The sequence below is a fragment of the Zootoca vivipara genome, chromosome 14, assembly GCF_965207765.1.
Source record: "Zootoca vivipara chromosome 14, rZooViv2.hap1.1, whole genome shotgun sequence".
NCBI lineage: Eukaryota > Metazoa > Chordata > Lepidosauria > Squamata > Lacertidae > Zootoca > Zootoca vivipara.
In genome coordinates this window covers 30,264,648-30,283,646 of record NC_142597.1, presented here as the reverse complement: position 1 = coordinate 30,283,646, position 18,999 = coordinate 30,264,648, and the positions used below count along the sequence as shown (strand labels likewise).

The window sequence follows — 18,999 nt, the reverse complement described above, 5'->3', positions numbered from 1 at the left end:
GGAGAACAAGGGGTTTGGACAATAGCAAGTGAGCAGGATAAGTGCACACATAGGCAGGGAACCTGTAGCCCTCTTAAAGATTAAAAGCTTCCCTAAACAGGGTGGCTTAATTTAAAAGTCTGCGAGTCAAGGGCGGGGGGGTGGAGATTGAGCTCAGAGAACCCCGCATACAGCCAGCCCCACTTGATCTAGTAATCCAACATCTCAGGAAAGGGTTGTTGGTTTTTTAATCTTTTAATAGCCGCTGCCACAAAGCTTTCTGTCTTTGGGTGGGAAATATCTGCAGCCCTCTTCCAGATAGTCCTGGACTCAAACTCCCATCTGTCAGGGATGATGGTGGTTGTAGTTCAGCAACATCAGGAGGAGGGGGGGGGCAAAATATTCCCCACCCCCAGCATATACTACCCTGTGTTTCAAAGCATTTTATTTTAGCCTGGCACTTTTCTAGCAGAGGGGAATCACATCTCCCCGCCTCCTAGAGTGGTAAAAGACGAGGCCTCCTCTGAAACACTGCCTGGGATGGAGGGCTCTGGAAAAGACGAGCCACCATCTTGCAGCAGGCAGAAGGAACCACACCCCCCCCGCAGCAAAATTGGGCAGATGCTACTTTTTTGTCTCTTCAAAGCAGTCCTTGCTGGGTCTGGTGAAAGGACGTTCCCAGTCTGGAGGGAGTCAAGTGTCCCACGTGAAAATCCAGTGGCTGATATCACATCCCTCTTTAGAGGCTGCAGACTGGTGCTGAAATGCTCCATGCCATGATCAACGGCATTGTGATCAGAAGTGAGGCCGCCGCTTCCGGCCAGTGTACTTTGTGTCTGCCCGGACATCCCTGCAGGGAAAGCGTGAAAGAAGAAAGGGTAATGGGGTATGTGAGGAAGGGGGAAGGATTTGACCATCTTTATCTTGTCAGCATATAAATCTGTTTGCCTATTTGCTACCTGGCCAGGTTCAAGGTGTTAGTCAAGCCCTTAACAACTTGGGATCTTTTTACTTATGGAATCACTTTACCCCGTATACAAGTCAAACCTCTGTTTTCGAACGTCTTGGCTGCTGAACGTTTCAGAAGCCGAAAGCTGAAAACCCAGAAGTAAATGCTTCCGTTTTCGAACGCGCCTCGGAAGTCGAACGGCTTCCGAGGTGTGTTTCTCAATTTTCCCCATTGAACTTGCTGACAGCCCTTTGATCCTCAGTTTTCGAACGTTTCGGAAGTCAAATGGACTTCTGGAACGGATTACACTATCAAAGGGAGGTTCCACTATACGTCCACTTGACTGCTTCAATCAACAGAACGGGCACTCTTACAGATGCCATGTAAAACCCATTCTGCATATATAAGAACTAGTGTGGCAGCACCTGCACTTTGGAACTCCCTGCCTAGTGATATCAGGCATGCACCTTCTTTTTAGACAGGCCTACCCAGATGATTAGAAAGTTGATGCAAATTTTAATCTGTTTTCAGCCTATTGCTTTAGCTTTACTAAAAGTCTTTAAGTTGTTAATTTTATTGGGGTTTACCGCTCCCTGCAAACTGCTTTGAGGGCTTTATGCGAATCAGTTTTATGAAATAAATAAATGAACGGATCTACTCTGGTAGGGAGCGCCAAGTGCCACCCTCAGCACACAACCCCCGCAAGACCAAACGCTGGATGGGTTCTTGGGGCTGCAAATTGTTCCCTTCCCAATCCGTTAGATTGATTGGTTGATAAGCAGGGTAGGAGGGGAAAGCCCCTCGTCCTCAGCTGAGGAAGGGAGCCTTTGTGTGTGTGTGGGAAAGCTTGCTGGAGTATAGGCAGCAAAAATGGTTTTAACATTGGGAAGGGGGGGGGTGTTGCAAAAAAGCAGCCCAGGTTTCTGAAGACGTGTGAAGGAATTTGCTAGTTATTTTCATAAGGCCATGCTTTCCCTCTCTGTAGCCTGGGATGTTACTTTTTGCTCTCCCTGGCAAAGTCGTTGCCTGAAACCTAATGGCAACTTCTGCCTGTTGCGTGGCCTTGAAAGTCTGCCTGTGCTCTGATGGGTTCATTTGCAAGCTTGTCAAAAGCTGGCCTGCTCTTAGAGACGCCTTTGGAACTTACTACCCCTGCTTAACCTGATAAAGCTGTGCTTCACATCCTAACTGGCCAAAAATCCACGACAATAACCACAGCTGCTGAACGCATGCCGCCCACAGATTGAGGGCAAATGCAACCCCTCCATTAAAATTTTACCACCTTAGATGACCTGCCTACACCCAAGGGTGCCCCCATGCACCCAGGATAGAGAGGCCAGGCTTACCTGCCCTGCCGCCGCCTCCGTTCCTTCTTCTCGAAGACCCAGTCCCGGCTCTTCTTTGCAGACTTCCCTTTGATGTTCTTGAACCGTGTCCTTGGAAGGGAACAAGGATGAAGTCAGGAACCAGCCCCCGTCTCCTCCACCACCATGTTGGTCCTGCCACTGACTCGCCAAGGGGCACTTTTAAAAATAAATGGATCACTATACTGCCTGTGAAGTGTTTTAGAAGTATCCCTTTCGGCAACCATCACAGGTTTTAAAACAACAACAAATGCCACTGAAACTAGACAGTTAAAAAAAATCCAATGAAGCTGAATATTGGAAGGTTTAAGACAGATAAAGGACTTCTTCATGTGCCAAGTAGTTAGAACAACGGAACTCTCCCGCAGGAGGAAGTGATGGCTACCAACTTGGAGGGCTTTCAAAGAGCATTCGACAAATTCATGAAGGAGGAGCGGGCTATCGATGGCTGCTGGCCAGGATGGCTGTGCTCTGTCTCCAAGGTCAGAGGTAGTGTTGCTTCTGAATGCCAGTTGCTAGAAACTATAGGAAGGGACGTTGCCCTTGTTTGAGTCCTGCTTGCTGCTGTCCTATTTGTGGATTGACAGTAGCTCGGTCATCCGGCTTTGGGAGTTATTAGCCAGAAGTCCCTGATAATCTTCAGTCTGCTATTCCAGGGATTCGCTGGGCTCTCATAGGAGGGCTGAGACACTTGCAGGGCAGGCTGTATGAGGCAGGAAAACATAGCAACCAGGAGCTTCCGGGTGCCATGATGAAGAACCTCTGGCTCTTACTCTATGTCTGTCCCCCAAGCCGCAGAGGGTGGGTCTCGCCTTATGCAGCTGCAAGGGGGGAGACATTTGCTGATGGGGTGTGTGCAAAGCCTACACAGTCCAGAAAGGGCAGCTCAACTGCTTTAGATCAGTGGTTGCCAAAGTGGGAAGTAGCACCCCCTGGCTGAGGGGGGATTACCTAGGGGGGTGCAGGAAGTGTCAATGACTTATCAGACTTTATCAGACTTTGAAAAGTTGTTATCCCGGGATCAGATTCATCAGTCTTGTTGAAATAATTCAAATAAATAGTTTGTACTGGATTTTGAATGAATGCGCAATTAATTGTGCTAGTGTTTTGAATTTTATTGAGCCATCGTCTTCTTTAGGGGGTCGTACAAAATGCTATTCTGAACTATGCTTTTTATGGGGAACCGAGAACTGGAGGTGAGTTTATGGAAGCAAGAGGGTGGTGGCTCAAAAGCATTTGGGAACCACTGCTTTAGACAGCCTGTTAAAAGGAGTTGTGGCTCCTCACAGCCACCTTAAGAGATATACCACTATTGTTCCCATTGCACGGTTGGGAGAACTGAGGTCAAGAGGGGAGAGGGCCCTTGTGCCTAAATCCTACTTGCAAGTTTCCCAGTTGGGGCACCTGGTTGATAACTGAGAGCAGAATGCTGGACTAAATGGGCCATTGGCCTGATCCAGCAGACACTTCATACGTTATGGTTATCAATAAATCCCCTACATTAAAGAGTGGCATGCTTTCATGCAGTTAAGCAACCTTTTAAAGCCGTGGGCCAGTCCATCGCCCCTCAGACCATGTGGTGGGCTGGACTATATTGGGGGGGGGGACGAATTCCTATGCCCCACAAATAACCCAGAGATGCATTTTAAATAAAAGGACACATTCTACTCATGTAAAAACATGCTGATTCCCAGACCGTCCGTGGGCCAGATTGAGAAGGCAATTGGACCGCATCCGGCCCACGGGCCTTAGGTTGCCTACCCCTGAGTTAAGCTGTGACAGCAAGCTCCCCCTTCCTCCGGGTCCCCTACAGCCTCCCCGATTCAAGGTGAACAGCGCTGTCCCTGTGGCCTCTCCCAACCCTGACTCAGTACCTTTCATTGGTAAACTTTGCCCTCGCAGTCTCCTCATCACTGCATTCTGTGCCAAGACCCTGTCGGGGGAAAGCGGGAAAACACACACACAGCACATCAGGGGAGATGAGAAAACCAGAGCGATGCAGCTGCTTTTATTGTTCAGAGCAAACCCTCTCCTGCATCTCTGGTGCACCCCCTGGCCCACCCCCAATAGCCCCACAGATTGTTACCTTTGGCAACGCATCTGCTGCACCAACAAAAAGACAGAGAAAGAACCTGGGAGAAAAAGAGACACAAAATAAGGAGAATCTGAAAAAGGGGAACATATATATATTTTTTTACTTGTGCACCAAGTTCTCCTGACAGCCCACAAGGAGTTACTTTATTCAGAGAGGAGCTACTAGTCTGCCTATCTGCCCCCTTGACTGTCAACCCTCATCAGAAGTAGCTGCTTTCCAATGTTGCCGGAAAAGTTTTTCCTTAGCTCTCCACTCCAGGAGGTTGCATTCTCCAGATGAAGCGCAGCCGGAAGATGAAATGCCTTTCTGAGCGATTTGCCCGGGAAAGGAGAGGCCTCGATTAAAGTCTCAAGGAAGCCAGCTGTCACACAGGAGTGAACTAGATTGCTTTGGGTGCCTCCTTCTCCTTAGAGGCCTCCATGACTACTAGGTTTGGTATACAGGATTTGAATGCATCCCTCATGTAAGATTGCTCGCCATCACAGGCAGGGCAGCGCAGAAAGAGTCAGTTTCTGGCAACCCCCCTGCATTGCTCTGGCCCTGCAAAAGCCTCCCCAGGCAATATGGAAGGCAGAACAAAGAGCCCTCCCTGGTCTCCAAATGGAAGAGGACTCACTTCTTGGCTTTGGCGCTGTTGGGGTAGTCAATCACCATGCCGCCTGTGAAGCCAGCCTTCATGGCTTGGGAGGTGATGAGTTCCAGCTGGCAGGAGAAACGGAAGACAGGTGAGTCTGAGCAGCCGGGGCAGGGGGCTCCCTCCTCTAATGGGACCTTCTTAGCATGCCAACCCTGCCAATCCTTTAACTCCAGATTCTTTGTCTCTCTACCCGACTGGGGATTAGGGAACCACAACTTCAGCTAAGCCACACGTAGTCAGGCATCGGGAAGAATCAAATAGTTGGAAAGGACACCAAGGGTCATCTAGTCCAACCCCCTGCAGTGCAAGAATGACAGCTAAAGAATCCCTGAGATATGGATTCTACTAGCATGGCTAGTGGCCACTGACAGCTTTCTCCTCTATGGATGAGGGAGGGAAGAACCATGTACGCCAACTTTGAGAAAAGGGTGAAATAGAAATGCAAATAAATTCCAGCAGAGCCTCACCAGGCTTCGCTAAACACCATCAACTTGTGGGGAAAAAGCTGGCTACATGCCAAAGGGTGCCAATGACACTAGGCCCCTGCAAACCAACTCCTATATGAGCCCCCAAAGAGTCCTTGAGGGTGTCACATCTCCAGGCACAGCACAGAACCAAGAGCAGCAGGCCCTTGCAGATCTATCCAGAGCCTCAACCTCCAAAAGCCTCCTTCAGCCTATCCCTGGCAGCTCTGGGCCTCTGGCTGTGCCAGGCCTACCCCCCCCCCACCCCACCCCACAGTTCCCACAGGAGACGCACCTGCTGAGAGTTTTCTGGGTACAGCTGGAGGACGGCACGGGCTCCTCGGGCCTGTATGAAGAAAGGACAGTCAAAAACAGCCTATGGAGCATCCTTCTATCTGGCCAAGCGTCTCTATTGGGAGTCTCTAAACTTCTTAGGCCTGTGGGCACATTTGGATTATTGAGGGTTTGGGGGAGAAGTGACCCTCTTTGGTCACTTCTCCCCCAAACTCCAACGTAATCCCAGGATCAGTCCCAGATCTCACAGGACAATCCAACTTCCCACAAGATCTAGCAAGAGCGCTCCCAACTTGCCAACATATAGTTGAAACTGTGCAAGTTAAATGTGCAAAAGAGGCTTTTCCCTCACAGATGGTTTGGAAGAAGCAGGTTTGAGAAACCCTTACCAAAGCAGTATAGAGAGTCGAGAAAAACCGATACAGCCGCTTTGGGGGGCTGTGGGTCTTCTTGTCAGCATTGCATAGCCACTGCACTGCAGAAATACTGCAAGGAGGAAAAACGGGGAGTCCAGTCAGCAAGGGAACGCCTGTCCTCAATGACCTTTCTCAGTGGAATCTCATTCTGCATTTGCTGGTGAGTGAAGTTCTCAGCAGAGTTATCCTACCTGATGCAACCATCAAAGGTTCCTGGCCGGAAGGGGATGCCCTGGCCCATGTCTCCCAGCATCAAGTCACCCTCCACTTCTCGTTCTGCAGCTACATCTGTGTAGGATTAAGAGTACAAGAGGATTTTACCACTCCTGCCAGTTCTGACCAGTCCAAGGCAGGACACCTCAAGCCAAAGGGGCGTGTAAATAAGGGTGTCAATCAGAACTTTTTGCATGTTTATTACTGTAGATCATGGCATCAGTACGGCTGGTATCACTCAATATAAAACATTCTCCTAAATGAACTTTCCTCATCTACAGTAGTACTTATTTCAAACAGGTCCTGGAAAGCATCAAGGAGACAACCTGAGCTGCTAGTATTGATTATAAAGGACAGCACAAGTAATCTAGTTACCAGCAAGATTTAAGAAACAGCTCCTGTAAAAGAATGGGTTCCACACAGACAATAGTAAGCTAGCTGGCTAGGATTATACTCTTTAAACTACCAAATAAGCAGACTAAATGAAATGGAAAACAGGCAGGGCTTTAATAGGGAAGAGACACTAATTACAAAGAAATATAGGTAATATTAAAAATACGCATCTCAGAGACCCCTTTCCATTAGCATATGCTGGCCAAGTGGAAACACATGTAGGATTGAAATGCATCTCTTGTAATGGGGAAAAGTTCTACTTACCCAACATGGCAGAGCTGATGTCCATGCCAACCCAACAGTGTCCTTCCTCGGAGATGTAATCACCACTCAGACCAGAACCACACCTGGCCGGAAGAGCAGCACAGGTTAAGAAATAATGAAACATCGACTGGTTTTCATCTCTTAGCAGGAGCCAAACAGGATTCAGGCATTCAATAGCACCTGCCCAAGCCCCTTTCACAGAACTTTCTCTGCCCAACATCTGGACTAAGCAGCATAAGTCTGGCTCAGCATAAGGAAGCTTACTGAAAGGAGAGCCCTGTCACTGCTGCATCAGCCCAAAAGCGGCTCATTTAGTCCAGTATCCTATTCTCACAGAGGCCAACCAAATGCCTCTTCTGGGAAGCCACCAAACAGGACCTGAGCACAACAGAACTCTCTCCCTTCCTGAGGTTCCCAGCAATTGGTATTCCGAAACATTGCTGCCCCCGACCATGGAGGTAAAGCATATCCAGAATGGCCTTCAATAGCCGTATTATCCTTTGTGATTTTGTCTAATCCCCCTCTACAGCCTCTCAAGTAGGCAACCATCACAACCTCCAGTGGGAAGGAGTTCCATAAGAACAGCTTGTGAGTCTTCCAGCATACTGCTTCCAAGGGCAGAGGAAGATTGTAGCCATCAGGGCCAGTAGCGATTTGATAGCTGAATCCTCTTCCACAGCCATCCAAACTGGTGTCCACTCCTACTTTTAAAGGGAGTGAATCCTATAGCTTTAACTAAAGAAGGACTTTTCTTTGTATTTATGTTCCCGTGATGGACAGGCTCCTTAACTATTCAGCACCCCAACCCAAACTTACTGTCTGGAATAAGCATAACCTCCTACATAAGATGGACAAGACCAAAACTAAATTTTGGAAGCTGGGTTCAAAAAAGAAACTGCCCTCCCATGCTGGCAGTTTAGAGAAAGAAGCAGCAACACACTTAAAGGTACAATGCAGCAAGCTCACCCAACATCCAGCAAGAAACAGGGCCGGTCCTCCGGGAGACCCAGCAGCTCCACAGCCCGTTCGGACATCTGCGACTGGATCTCAATCATTCGAGAGCTGGAGAATGGAAATGCCCCAAAACAAGCAGTGAACAAACCCCAACTCCTCTTGGATGTCTGCAAGGCAGCTTGGGTGGGGTAGGGGGGGGGTGGGAGAGCACACACAGGCATTGCACCTATCCCAGATGTTTAAGTGGTAAAACAGGTGTTCCAGTGTTAAGGGGGACAGGACAAAAGCCATATCACACCAATGCCATGCAGTAGGAAAAAAATTGTGTCTGTCTGTATGGATGGGGGAGATGACAACCACTGACATTTGTTGGGGACTGAATTACTAGCATCTATTTACAGACCACCACAACTCTTCCATATATCCTGCTCCTCAAAAACAGTTTAGCTACTACCTCCAGAACAGTCACCTTGTCTTTCTTTTAAATCAAGGACATCCTCTATGCATTTTTTTCTCCATCCATTTTTACACCTCCAAGGACCCTGTCTCTTAGAGCACCCCCAAAGGGCACCACCCACTTTAAAAACCAATGTTTTAAGACATGCTTTAAAAGCTCTTTAAACAAATAGGTTCAAAAAAGAGAATAGCTGCTTTCCTCAGCCCAAGGCTGCCTTACTTGTGTGTGTATTTTCGGGCTTCAGTCTCATCGTAGAACTGGGAAAAGAAAGAGAAATGGGGGGTTTGCATTGAAGAGAGAATGTAAGCACCCTTATGGATCTGACTAACAAGAACATAAGAGCCTGCTGGATCAGGCCAATGGCCCATCTAGTCACGCATTCTGTTCTCAGTGGCCAACCAGATGCTCCAAAGTGAAAGCCACAAGCAAGACCTAAGCGCAACAGCAACTCTTCATTCCTATGGCTTCCAGCAACTGGTACAGTGGTACCTCAACTTACGAATGACTCGACTTACGAATGTTTTGAGTTACACAGTTCCATCCGCCATTTGGGATGCGGTTTAGATAGGATTTTTTTGACTTGCGAATTTTTTTTAAAAAAATTCCCCATTGGCTTCAACTTACGAATTTTTCGACTTATGAAGGTCTGTTCGGAACGGATTAAATTCGTAAGTCGAGGTACCACTGTATTCAGAAGCCTCTGACTGACTGTACAGGCAGAGCACAGCCATCATCACTTGTGGCCTTGATGAATTTGTCCAATCTTCTTTCAAGGCCATCCAAGTTGGTGGCCATTGCTGCCTCCTGTGGGAATGAGTTCCATAGTTCAAACAGGCACTTTGTGAGCTACTCCTTCCTTTTATCTGCCCTGAATCTTCCAACATTCAGCTTCATTTTCACAAGATGGACTGCCTCCGAACATGGGAGGTTCTTTCTGATTATCAGAGTTAACAGCAACTGAGGAATTTCTCAGCTCATAAAAAAGAGAGATCCATTCCCCGCCACCACACAGCTCAGTCGGCAACCTGGAGCCCTCCAAGTGAACTGTGTTACAACGTCCATTAGTCTGGCTGACAGGTGCTGTACTCCAGAACCATCTGGAGGACACCAGGTTGGCATAGACCGATACAGCTGACACCTGGGCGTCTTCTGTTTCTCACATTGGCCACCCAGGTGGCTCCAAGGAGGATGGAAGGAACCACCCTAGCAGCAAGACATGGAGGCAACCTCTATAAAGTTTTGCCCAAAGGTAGATTGCCTCTGTGCTTGGAGGCTCCATTCTTGGTCCTGGGGGCTTACAGGTACGAGCGCTCCACCAGCCCCTGGTAGTCCTCACCCCCGCCTCCCTCTCCCTCTCCCCTCTCTCACTAGTTCGGGGGGCCCGCGATGCTCGGGCCTCTTGCCGCTGGCCGCCATGCTTCAGCGCTTGTCTTCTACGTCACACTCGTGCGACACAGAAGCTGTCGCAGCTGCAGAGATCAGGAGAGAATCCCCAAGAGGGCAATCCTACTTCCTGGATAGCCTATTTCCAGGTTCGTCCTTCCTTCCTTCCTACTGAATTTCCCATTTGATCAAGAGGGTTGCGGAGCGAATCGAGTCGCTTTATCCGGAGGCTACACAAGTGTTGCATAGGCTGTAGCATGTTGTGTAATTGTATTCTTGCCGGCTTGGTTCTGTGAATGAGCCTTTTGAGTGCAAGTCAAGGGCATAGAGGCTTTTTTTAGGTGCACGAGGTGGCCTCTTGCCCATCGCTCCCCACCTTGGGAGGGCAATCTCAGCCTACTTTATACGGTTGTTGTGGGGATTAACATAAGGGGAAGGATAACGATGCACGCCACCTTGAACTCCTTGGAGAAAAATAGTGGGATATAATAAATAAATGAATGAATCAAGTGCAGTTGCTAGATCTGCCCACTGTGGACTGTAGGAAGCCCCTTCATGTATTTGTTTTAGAAATCGCTTCTCATAAGAGATCTCAGAGTCGGTCTTCACCTTTAAACCGGGCTTGGATCGGGCAGCCTTTCATAGCGGAGGGTCGACTGTCCTCTGTTAACGTAGCAAGACACGTGGCGATCCAACCGCGTGCGACTCCAAGCACCCCTCCCCCTTCCTTTCCAGGATGTTTGCCTTGGGGGGCAAGTAGCCCTTCAGATAGATGAGGACTATCTTCCTCCGCAAAGCGGCATGCAATGCTACGAGAGACCAAAAATATGTACAGTATAAGGGAATGTAGAATCAAAGTCTCCCCAACTAATTTCAATAAAAAGAGAGCTCGCAGTTTAAATTTTAAAAACCACCCCATCCCAATTAAAATCAATCAATCAATAATGGCTTGTGCCGTGACTCCTAGCGGGCTGGGTCTGACATTTTATTTGCTACAGTATATACATCTTGCATGTCTTTTTTGTACCACGCCTAGAAATCTTAATAGGCGGCATAGTGATGTGTGTGCGTATTAAAACGAATGAAGCTTTAAAATCATGGATATCGCTATTTATTCAAGTATACATGGACAGCTGTCGCTTCTTCCCCTCGGGAATAAAAGGACGAGGGAATCCCCCCCCCCCAAAAAACGAAGTTTAATGGTAACCGCAATTTCTCTATCCTACTTTAGACCCGAATCCTCTTTGCGGCCCAATCAGTGCACAGTGCGTGGCCAATCCCGCGAAGGCTACTTTTGCGCGCGCGCCCCTCCGCCTCAGAACCGCTTCGGCGCATGACTGACGGCGGCTAGCGAGCGCGCACGCGGCGGAACTCGCCACCCATTGGTCGGCGGCGGTGCCGCGCGCGTCCCCGTCAGGCTTGGTGCCGCGCGCTGAGGTGGCTAAAGCGAGAAGGTGGCGGGAGGGAAGATGGAGGTGGCGGCTGTGCCGGGTTCGGCGTGGCTGGCGGGGCTGTCACTGGTCCTCGGCGGCCTCGTTCTCTGGCTGGTGCTAGTCCTGCTGAGGCGGAGGACGGAGGAAGCGGAGCCCAGCCGGAAGGGGACGGAGCCCGTCACGATCGACGGTGAGAGCGCGAGAGGAGGAGGGGCGGGGCTTAAGGCGACCCACACCCCCTTCGGGAGTCCTCACTTTTCCCCAGCGGCAAAATGGGCCGCTAGGCTGAGCCGTACCAAAATTCCAGGATGAAAGTAGTGCCTCGTATATAATATTCAATTATATTGGTTGCATAAAATGGTTTAGGTCAGTATGTGTAATGATATAAACACAATTTAGGTGAAATTCAATATAATTACATAATTTGGGCTAAATTTCATATAATTTATCTCAGTATGGCGGGCAGTGGGTTTCCAGGGTTTCAGATGGGGAGCCTTTTCCAGCCTTACCTGGAGACACCAGGGATTTTACCTAAGAGCTTCTGCAGGCAAAGCAGATACGTGCCTTCTCCAGCTAGGTGGATTACTGGCTTTTTCATAGCATTGTAAGTTGTGTTTTCAAGCTACCTTAGTACGTTTGGACACTTACAATCTATTTCGAAAAAATGGTCCTGCATCTGGCCTTGCTTTTCTAAATTCTGGGGAAATGCTGATTGTGTAGTCCGTCTTATCTATTTTTAAAATAAGACTTTCTTCAATTGTATTCTGTAGATCAGGATGTGAACAGTGAAGCAGCCAGCAAAACAGTAGTCCCGAAGAAGCAGAAGCAGCTTCAGCGGATCCGCAAAGAGAAGCCCCAGCAACACACCTTCACCCACCCGCTCCTGGCTTCGGCACTCAAAGTGAGGCTTGGCAGGCTACGCTACAGCTTGTGTTCTGTGTTTTGCGGGGAAAGGAGTGGGCTAATCTTATGTAGGAAGTTTACCTTTATACCAAGTCAGAAACCTATCGGCAGTGCTAGTCCAGGGTTTTTAGGCCGGGAGTTGCTGCCAGCCCTACCTGGATATGCCAGGAATTGAATTTTCTGCATGCAAAGCAGATGCCCTGCCAGTTGGTCTTTATCTAGTGATGGGGTTTGCCCCTTCAGAATCCTTCTGGGTTTCTGGAAATATTGGATCCTCCTTTCTCCTCACATACATGCATGCACATTGCAGAAAAATATAAGAGCCAGTAGATTAGAAATGCAAAAAGCTCACAATAGTGGGGAAGATTATAACCTGAGAGAGCCGGGGGTGGTGTAGTAGTTAGAATATCATACAAGGATTTGGGAGACAAGGGTACAAATCTGCACTCAGCCATGAAGCTCACTTGCTGACTCTGGCCAATCAGCACCTCTCAGCCTAAGCTACCTCACAAAGTTGTTGTGGGAATTAAATGAGGGAGAGAACCATGTACACCACTTTGAGCTCTTTGGAGAAGAGATGAGATGTAAATCAAATCAATAAACAAACACTTTTGCAGCATGGCAACCAGCTCTTTGCTCCCTGTGCCCCAGGATGGAGCACCTCTGTATTCCTTCCACTTTTAGCGTGTTGAGAGGCCAAAAGTTGATCCTCTTTGCATTTTTCAGGGCCACAGCGGGAGCATCACCTGCCTGGATTTCAGCAGCAATGGGAAGTACCTGGCGTCCTGTTCTGATGACCGCACCGTCCGCATCTGGAGCACCAAGGACTTCCTGGAGCGGGAGCACCGCTGCATGCGAGCCAATGTAGAGCTGGACCATGCCACTTTGGTCCGCTTCTACCCAGACTCCAGGTGGGGAGGCTGCACCTGACCATGGGACAATCAGCTTTGCTCCTCCTCCTCCTCCTCTTTACAGCTGAAATTGCAGACTAGTTGGTCCTTTCCAAGAAGATGGGGAGGAGGGATTAGAATTACCAGCAGCTCAGGTTGATCGGTGGAGTCATCAGCCCTTTTTTTTTTTTTTAAAGGAGGTAGGAGCTAGAGCTAGTTCAAGTTCAGCATGCCCCAAAGCAACTAATTCCAGTTCATGTCTGTCTCCTTACAAAATGAACCAGTTCAGTTCAGTTCAGTTCACAGTCATTTCGTTTGTCCAAATGATTCTCTGCAAACAAAAAACCAGCCTTCAGAATGTTATAAGCTGCTGTGGTGGAATTATAAGATATATTTAAGAAGAGTAAGAAAACATTTTTCAAAACCACAGTGGAATGTGATGTGTTTAGTTTGTTTTTCCCAGCAGTTATTATATTTAAGCTTGAAAGGTCCAAAAAGTCTGACGAGGGGAAGATACACACATAAAGGAATGACTGTGAAATAAAAATTGTTCAAAATTATACCCCACAACAAATATAATTCACATTCTGTTCAGTCAGCATTTACGGGAGGTGTAGCTCAGAGATTTTGGAACTAAGCAAACTAGCTCATTCCAAGCAGTGAGGGTGGGGAGGGGGTCAATTCCTACAAATCAGTGTTAGTAAATTCTATCCTGGAGTAGGGGGTGTCAGCAGTGACCACCTGTCCAGGTCTGCTACTGCTGGTCCAAGCCACTGTCCTTTGCTGTAACAGCAGAGATGGAGTGGGCCTGTTGTCAAGCTTCTTCCTCGCTACTCTAGTCCCCTGCCAGCCTTATGTTAACATTGAACTGGCATTGGAGTTTGATTAGGGGAATGCTGAAGGAGGACAGCACAGGTGCCCATACAACACCCAGCCAGATTTACTTCCAGGAGCAATAATGGAAACACTGGCAAAGCACCCAGGACTGAGGGATGACCCTGAGGTTGCTGGAGCAGCTTTTACTTGTGCTGCTTACAGGCACTGCCTCTCCTTTCTTCAAGCAGAGCCTTTATTGCGTGGCTGGCCAATGGAGACACCTTCAGGCTGTTCAAAATGACGAAGAAGGAAGACGGCAGCTTCACATACGCCGCACTTCCAGAAGACTTCCCAAAGCTGCACAGAGCCCCCATCATCAACATTGGAGTTGCAGACACAGGTATGGAAGAGTGGAGGGGGCTCTCTTTCTTTTCTAGGGTTTGGCTTCCTAAGTACCCAGAGTTGAATTGGTTGGGGAGAGCCAATGAGAACCTAATAAAAAACAGCTGCATCAGGCCAAAGGCCTGTCTAGTTCAGCATCCTGTCCTCATGGTGGCCAGCCAGGTGTCCCAGTAAGAAACCCACAAGCAGGTCTGGACCACAAAAGCCCTCTCCCTTCCCATGGTTTCTGACGTTTGTGTGTGTGTGTTTTGCCAATTATTTTTCATTGATTTTCCAAATTACAACCCCATTTTCACAAATTATTACGAATGAATACCAAATTAATACAATTTTAATTAAATGATTTCCCACTCACCATTGTTGGTGCAACCTTGGCTTCTAATATTACTGCATTAACTATTTTAAATTATCTCCAATTACAATGTGTTACCCAAAATCAATTATCAGCTGCACTCTTAACAATTTCCATTCATGTTGTGTGAAACTTCCAAGTGAGAATATAATCTTTCTTTTCATTTCATTCTGTGTATGGCAGTTCTAATATATCATCTTCATTGGCATTATCCTCTGCCCTTTATACCAAACGTCTTCATATTCAAAGATGATCTTGAGCGGCATTCCTTTCTGGGTGCCTGCAGTGCTGCCGCTGCGGTCAAGATTAACCATGGCTAGCAGTTCTTTGCCATTGATCACTTGTCTCTCCTTCCCCAGGGAAGTACATCATGGCCGCCTTCAGTGACACCACCATTCTCATCTTGGACACAAAGGGGGACATCCTCGCCACCATCAACACCAACCAGATGAACAACACCTTTTCAGCTGTGTCACCCTGTGGAAGGTAAGGGTTGTGTCGGCTACGCAGCTGAGCTGCTCTCTACTGCTTGCCCACACTCAGGGCAGTCAGTTGCTTGTATTCCCCCATGAGCCAGGAAAGCCAAAGGCACATCTCCAGAATTAGCTCTGATCTAATACCAAAGAGTTAATAGAATCATGGAACAGTCCTTGGAGAACCTCTGGACCAGGCATAGGCAACCTTGGCTCTCCAGATGTTTTGGAACTACAACTCACATGATTCCTGAGCACTGGCCCTGTTAGCTAGGGATCATGGGAGTTGTGGTTCCAAAACATCTGGAGAGCCAAGGTTGCCTATACCTGCTCTAGACCAATGAGCCCCCCTCCAGATGTTTGGGGGTACAATTCCCATCTTTCCTGACCACTGGTCCTGTTAGCTAGGGATGATGGGAATTGTAGTTCCAAACATTTGGAGGGCCAGAGTTTGCCTATGCCTGCTGTAGACCTTCATTGGTGTTGGGTCTACAAGGCAGGAGGCAACAACAGGTTTCCTGCCACATGACAACTCAGCCTCTGCTTAAATCCCTCCAGTGAAAGAGGGTCTGTCACACTCTCAAGATTCCTCTTACGTTCCCTGAAGTTTCCACCCACTGTAGACCCCTGGAGCAACAGCATAAAAATTTGCTCCATTTTCTAAGCCCCTCAGATATTTGAAGACGGCTGCCCTTTCTCTTATCTCTTCCACCCACACCCCCGTTTTCTCCTCTCCAGGCTAAACAAACTCAACTCATTCAGCTGTTACTCACAGGATTTGATTTCCAAACTCCTCACCATCCTAGTCACCTTCCTCAGGAGAAAGTTTTTCAGTATCCTCCTTAAAATGTGTTGTCCAGAATTCAGATGTGGCCTAACTAGGGTAGTGTTAGCTTTCTTTCTCTCTCCTAGCTTTGTGTCATTGGCAGATTTGATGAGCATCCTCTCTACTCCCTGATCCAGATCGTTTATAAAAAATATTAGCAAAAGGCGTAGGACAAAGCCCTGTGGCACTCCACACAAAACAGACACACACACGGTTAAGACACAGCAGCCATCAATGAGTACAGTTGCTTCATGTGGCTCCAACCTCAGTAGTGTCCAAACACTCCTTTTCTAACTTATTTATTTATTGCATTTATATTCCTCCAAAGAGTTCATGGTGGCACACATGGTTCTCTCCCTCATTTAATCCCCACAATAACCCTGTGAGGTAGCTTAGGTTAAGAGGCATTGACCAGCCCAGGATCACCCAGTGAGCTTCATGGCCAAGTGGGAATTTGAATCCTGGTCTCCCAGGTCCTAGCTCGACATTTTAATCACTATACCACACTGTCAACAAGAATATAATGGGAAACTTTGACATGCTTCACCGAAGTCAAGACATACTATTGAACTTTTCTCAGGTTGCTTTCAACACAGGTACAATCTGTATGCAAAAGAGATGAGCTCTGCAGATCAACAGGTATACACTTTCACACAAACACGTGAATGTGTGCAGAGAAAGCTTATACATGCCTTTAGTGTAACATGAACAAGCCTTACATATGCTGTTCCCAGGAATATGAGGCAAGAGTGGTCGGGAGCAACTGGAAAGAGGCAACTTTCAAGGCTGGTTGGTGCAATTGATTTGGCACAGCCTGGCTTGGGAATAACAGGACACTTCCGTCCCCTGTGGCTTCTTCCCTTTCCTCCAGGTTTGTTGCATCGTGTGGCTTTACTCCCGATGTGAAGGTATGGGAGGTGTGTTTCACCAAGAGTGGGGACTTCCGGGAGGTGACCAGGGCCTTTGAGCTGAAGGGGCACACTGCTGGCGTGTATTCCTTCTCTTTCTCCAATGACTCCAGGCGGTAAGTGAGGAACCCTCTTCCAGCTGCACTTCCCTCTGGTAGTTCTGTGTCCTGTGTTTGTTACCTGCTGACTCCTCCAAGGAGCGCTCCTGGTTATCTGCTGCGCTGGGTGGGTGTGGCCAGGAGGCCCTTTGGACTGGCCTCCTCTTGCCTGCATCTCCTCCCCTATAACTAAGCAGCCAGAAGGAACCTCCTTCCAATGTTTGAAGTTACGCCATAGCACTGACCTCCATGCCCAGGGACAAGCATCCTGGTTTGGTTATTTCATGAGGCTTCTATGCTAAATGAGGTTTCAGACCGTTGTTGTTGTTAATTTATTTATTACCCACCCTGCACCTTAAGGTCCTGGGACTGGTTACAGCATTAAAACACAATATTAAAAACGATCAAAATACAACCATAAAAATAAGGTGGCTCCTAAAAGCATACACCTCAGGTGTCAAAAGCCAGGGTAGCAAAGAGGTGTATCTTCAGCATCCTCTGGAAGCTGTATAATGAAGGCAACAGATGTGGCAGGGAGTTCCACAGCTCAGTGGCTGCCCATCTCCCAGGCCACCACCCTCCAAGCCTCTGAAGGTGAAGGAACTACCAAGAGGTCTCCCTCTGCTGACCCAAGAGCGTCTGTAGGGAAGGAGGCACTAGTCTTTCAGGTGTTTTGCGCCTGAATCATTTAGGGCAGGCATCCCCAAACTGCGGCCCTCCAGATGTTTTGGCCTACAACTCCCATGATCCCTAGCTAACAGGACCAGTGGTCAGGGAAGATGGGAATTGTAGTCCAACACATCTGGAGGGCCGAAGTTTGGGGATGCCTGATTTAGGGCTTTAAACCACCAATGTGAGCAATATGAATTGGGCCCGGAAATAATGTGGCAGCCAGGTGAGTAACAATGAATTTAAACCAAAGCTGAATTTCACAGCTTGACTCTGACACCCCAAAGCCAGCAGAACACTGGTTATAAAGCAGAGGTGAGGAACCCAGCCAGCCATAAGCAAGAAGCTGATGGTGACTTGATGGGACATCCTCTCTACAGCTCAGACTTCAGCCAGAGGGTAATGTCTACTTTCCTTCCCCACCCCCCACCCCCAAACCCAGGATGGCAACGGTTTCGAAGGATGGAACATGGAAACTCTGGGACACAGATGTCGAATACAAAAAGCAGCAGGACCCGTACCTGCTCCTGACAGGTCGGTGCCAGGTGGCAGAGCCCTGTCGCATCGCCCTGTCCCCTGACGCCCGAGCCCTGGCCATCTCCAGCAGGACCAGCATCTTTGTTTACAATACCCGGAATGGCGAGGAAGAGGAGCACTTTGAGGGCGTCCATGGCGAGCACATCACAGACTTGGCCTTCGATGTGAGCAGCCGCTTCCTGGCTTCCTGCGGAGACCGGGCTATCCGCGTCTTCCATAACACAACCGGCTACCGGGCTGTGGTGGAGGAAATGAAGGCCCTGCTGAAAAAGGCCACTAACGAGTCGACAAAGCAGAGACTGCAGCAGCAGGTCACAAGTGCCCAGAACGCTCTGGACGCCATCTATGGCAAGGGCAACTGAGCCCTTCCCAGAGCAGGGGTGGCTTCTGCTGGGCAGACCCAGGGCTAGGATTTTCATGTCAGAGAGACGGCTAATAAAATATGTTTTGCACAACTGTCGTTCTCCCAAAGTTTGATTAAGCCTATCACCACAAGAAAGGCAGAGGAGCATTGCTCATTTCCAGACTAAGCCTCTAATACAGGGCATGAAAAAAAAATTTTGACCTGTTCCCACTTGGGTCTGAGCCATCCCAAGAGCACATCTGTCCCTACATGCCACAAGAGAGCAGGGCTAGCTGTCTTTTTAAGGGTGTGGGGTGTAGGCCTTGCTCCAACACAGCATACCGTAAAGGTAAAGGGACCCCTGACCATTAGGTCCAGTCGTGACCGACTCTGGGATTGCGGCGCTCATCTTGCATTATTGGCCGAAGGAGCCGGCGTACAGCTTCCAGGTCATGTGGCCAGCATGACAAAGCCACTTCTGGCGAAC

General features: G+C 48.5%; 2 protein-coding genes across 3 annotated transcripts; one reads left to right on the top strand and one right to left on the bottom strand.

Annotated features, from left to right (window-relative positions):
* Positions 1-218: 218 nt before the first annotated feature.
* BUD23 (BUD23 rRNA methyltransferase and ribosome maturation factor) lies at positions 219-9,921 on the bottom strand. The gene is made up of 12 exons (XM_035139472.3): positions 9,848-9,921; positions 8,699-8,736; positions 8,035-8,130; positions 7,069-7,151; positions 6,390-6,486; positions 6,172-6,268; positions 5,784-5,834; positions 5,004-5,089; positions 4,379-4,424; positions 4,167-4,225; positions 2,275-2,364; positions 219-829 (listed from the first exon to the last, which is right to left on the bottom strand). Exons 1-12 carry the CDS (start codon positions 9,893-9,895, stop codon positions 775-777), a joined length of 846 nt encoding a protein of 281 aa, XP_034995363.1. The 5' UTR covers positions 9,896-9,921; the 3' UTR covers positions 219-774.
* A 1,389-nt stretch (positions 9,922-11,310) lies between these two features.
* On the top strand, positions 11,311-18,624 carry TBL2 (transducin beta like 2). Of its 2 annotated transcripts, none has more exons than XM_035140065.3 (7): positions 11,311-11,485; positions 12,066-12,196; positions 12,925-13,109; positions 14,153-14,304; positions 15,018-15,144; positions 16,829-16,981; positions 18,075-18,624. In XM_035140065.3, the coding sequence occupies exons 1-7, from the start codon at positions 11,332-11,334 to the stop codon at positions 18,529-18,531; spliced, it is 1,359 nt and encodes a 452-aa protein (XP_034995956.1). In that variant the 5' UTR covers positions 11,311-11,331; the 3' UTR covers positions 18,532-18,624. The 2 variants fall into 2 exon arrangements, with proteins under 2 accessions (XP_034995956.1, XP_034995955.1); XM_035140064.3 differs by having other exon boundaries at positions 14,150-14,304.
* Positions 18,625-18,999: the final 375 nt, after the last annotated feature.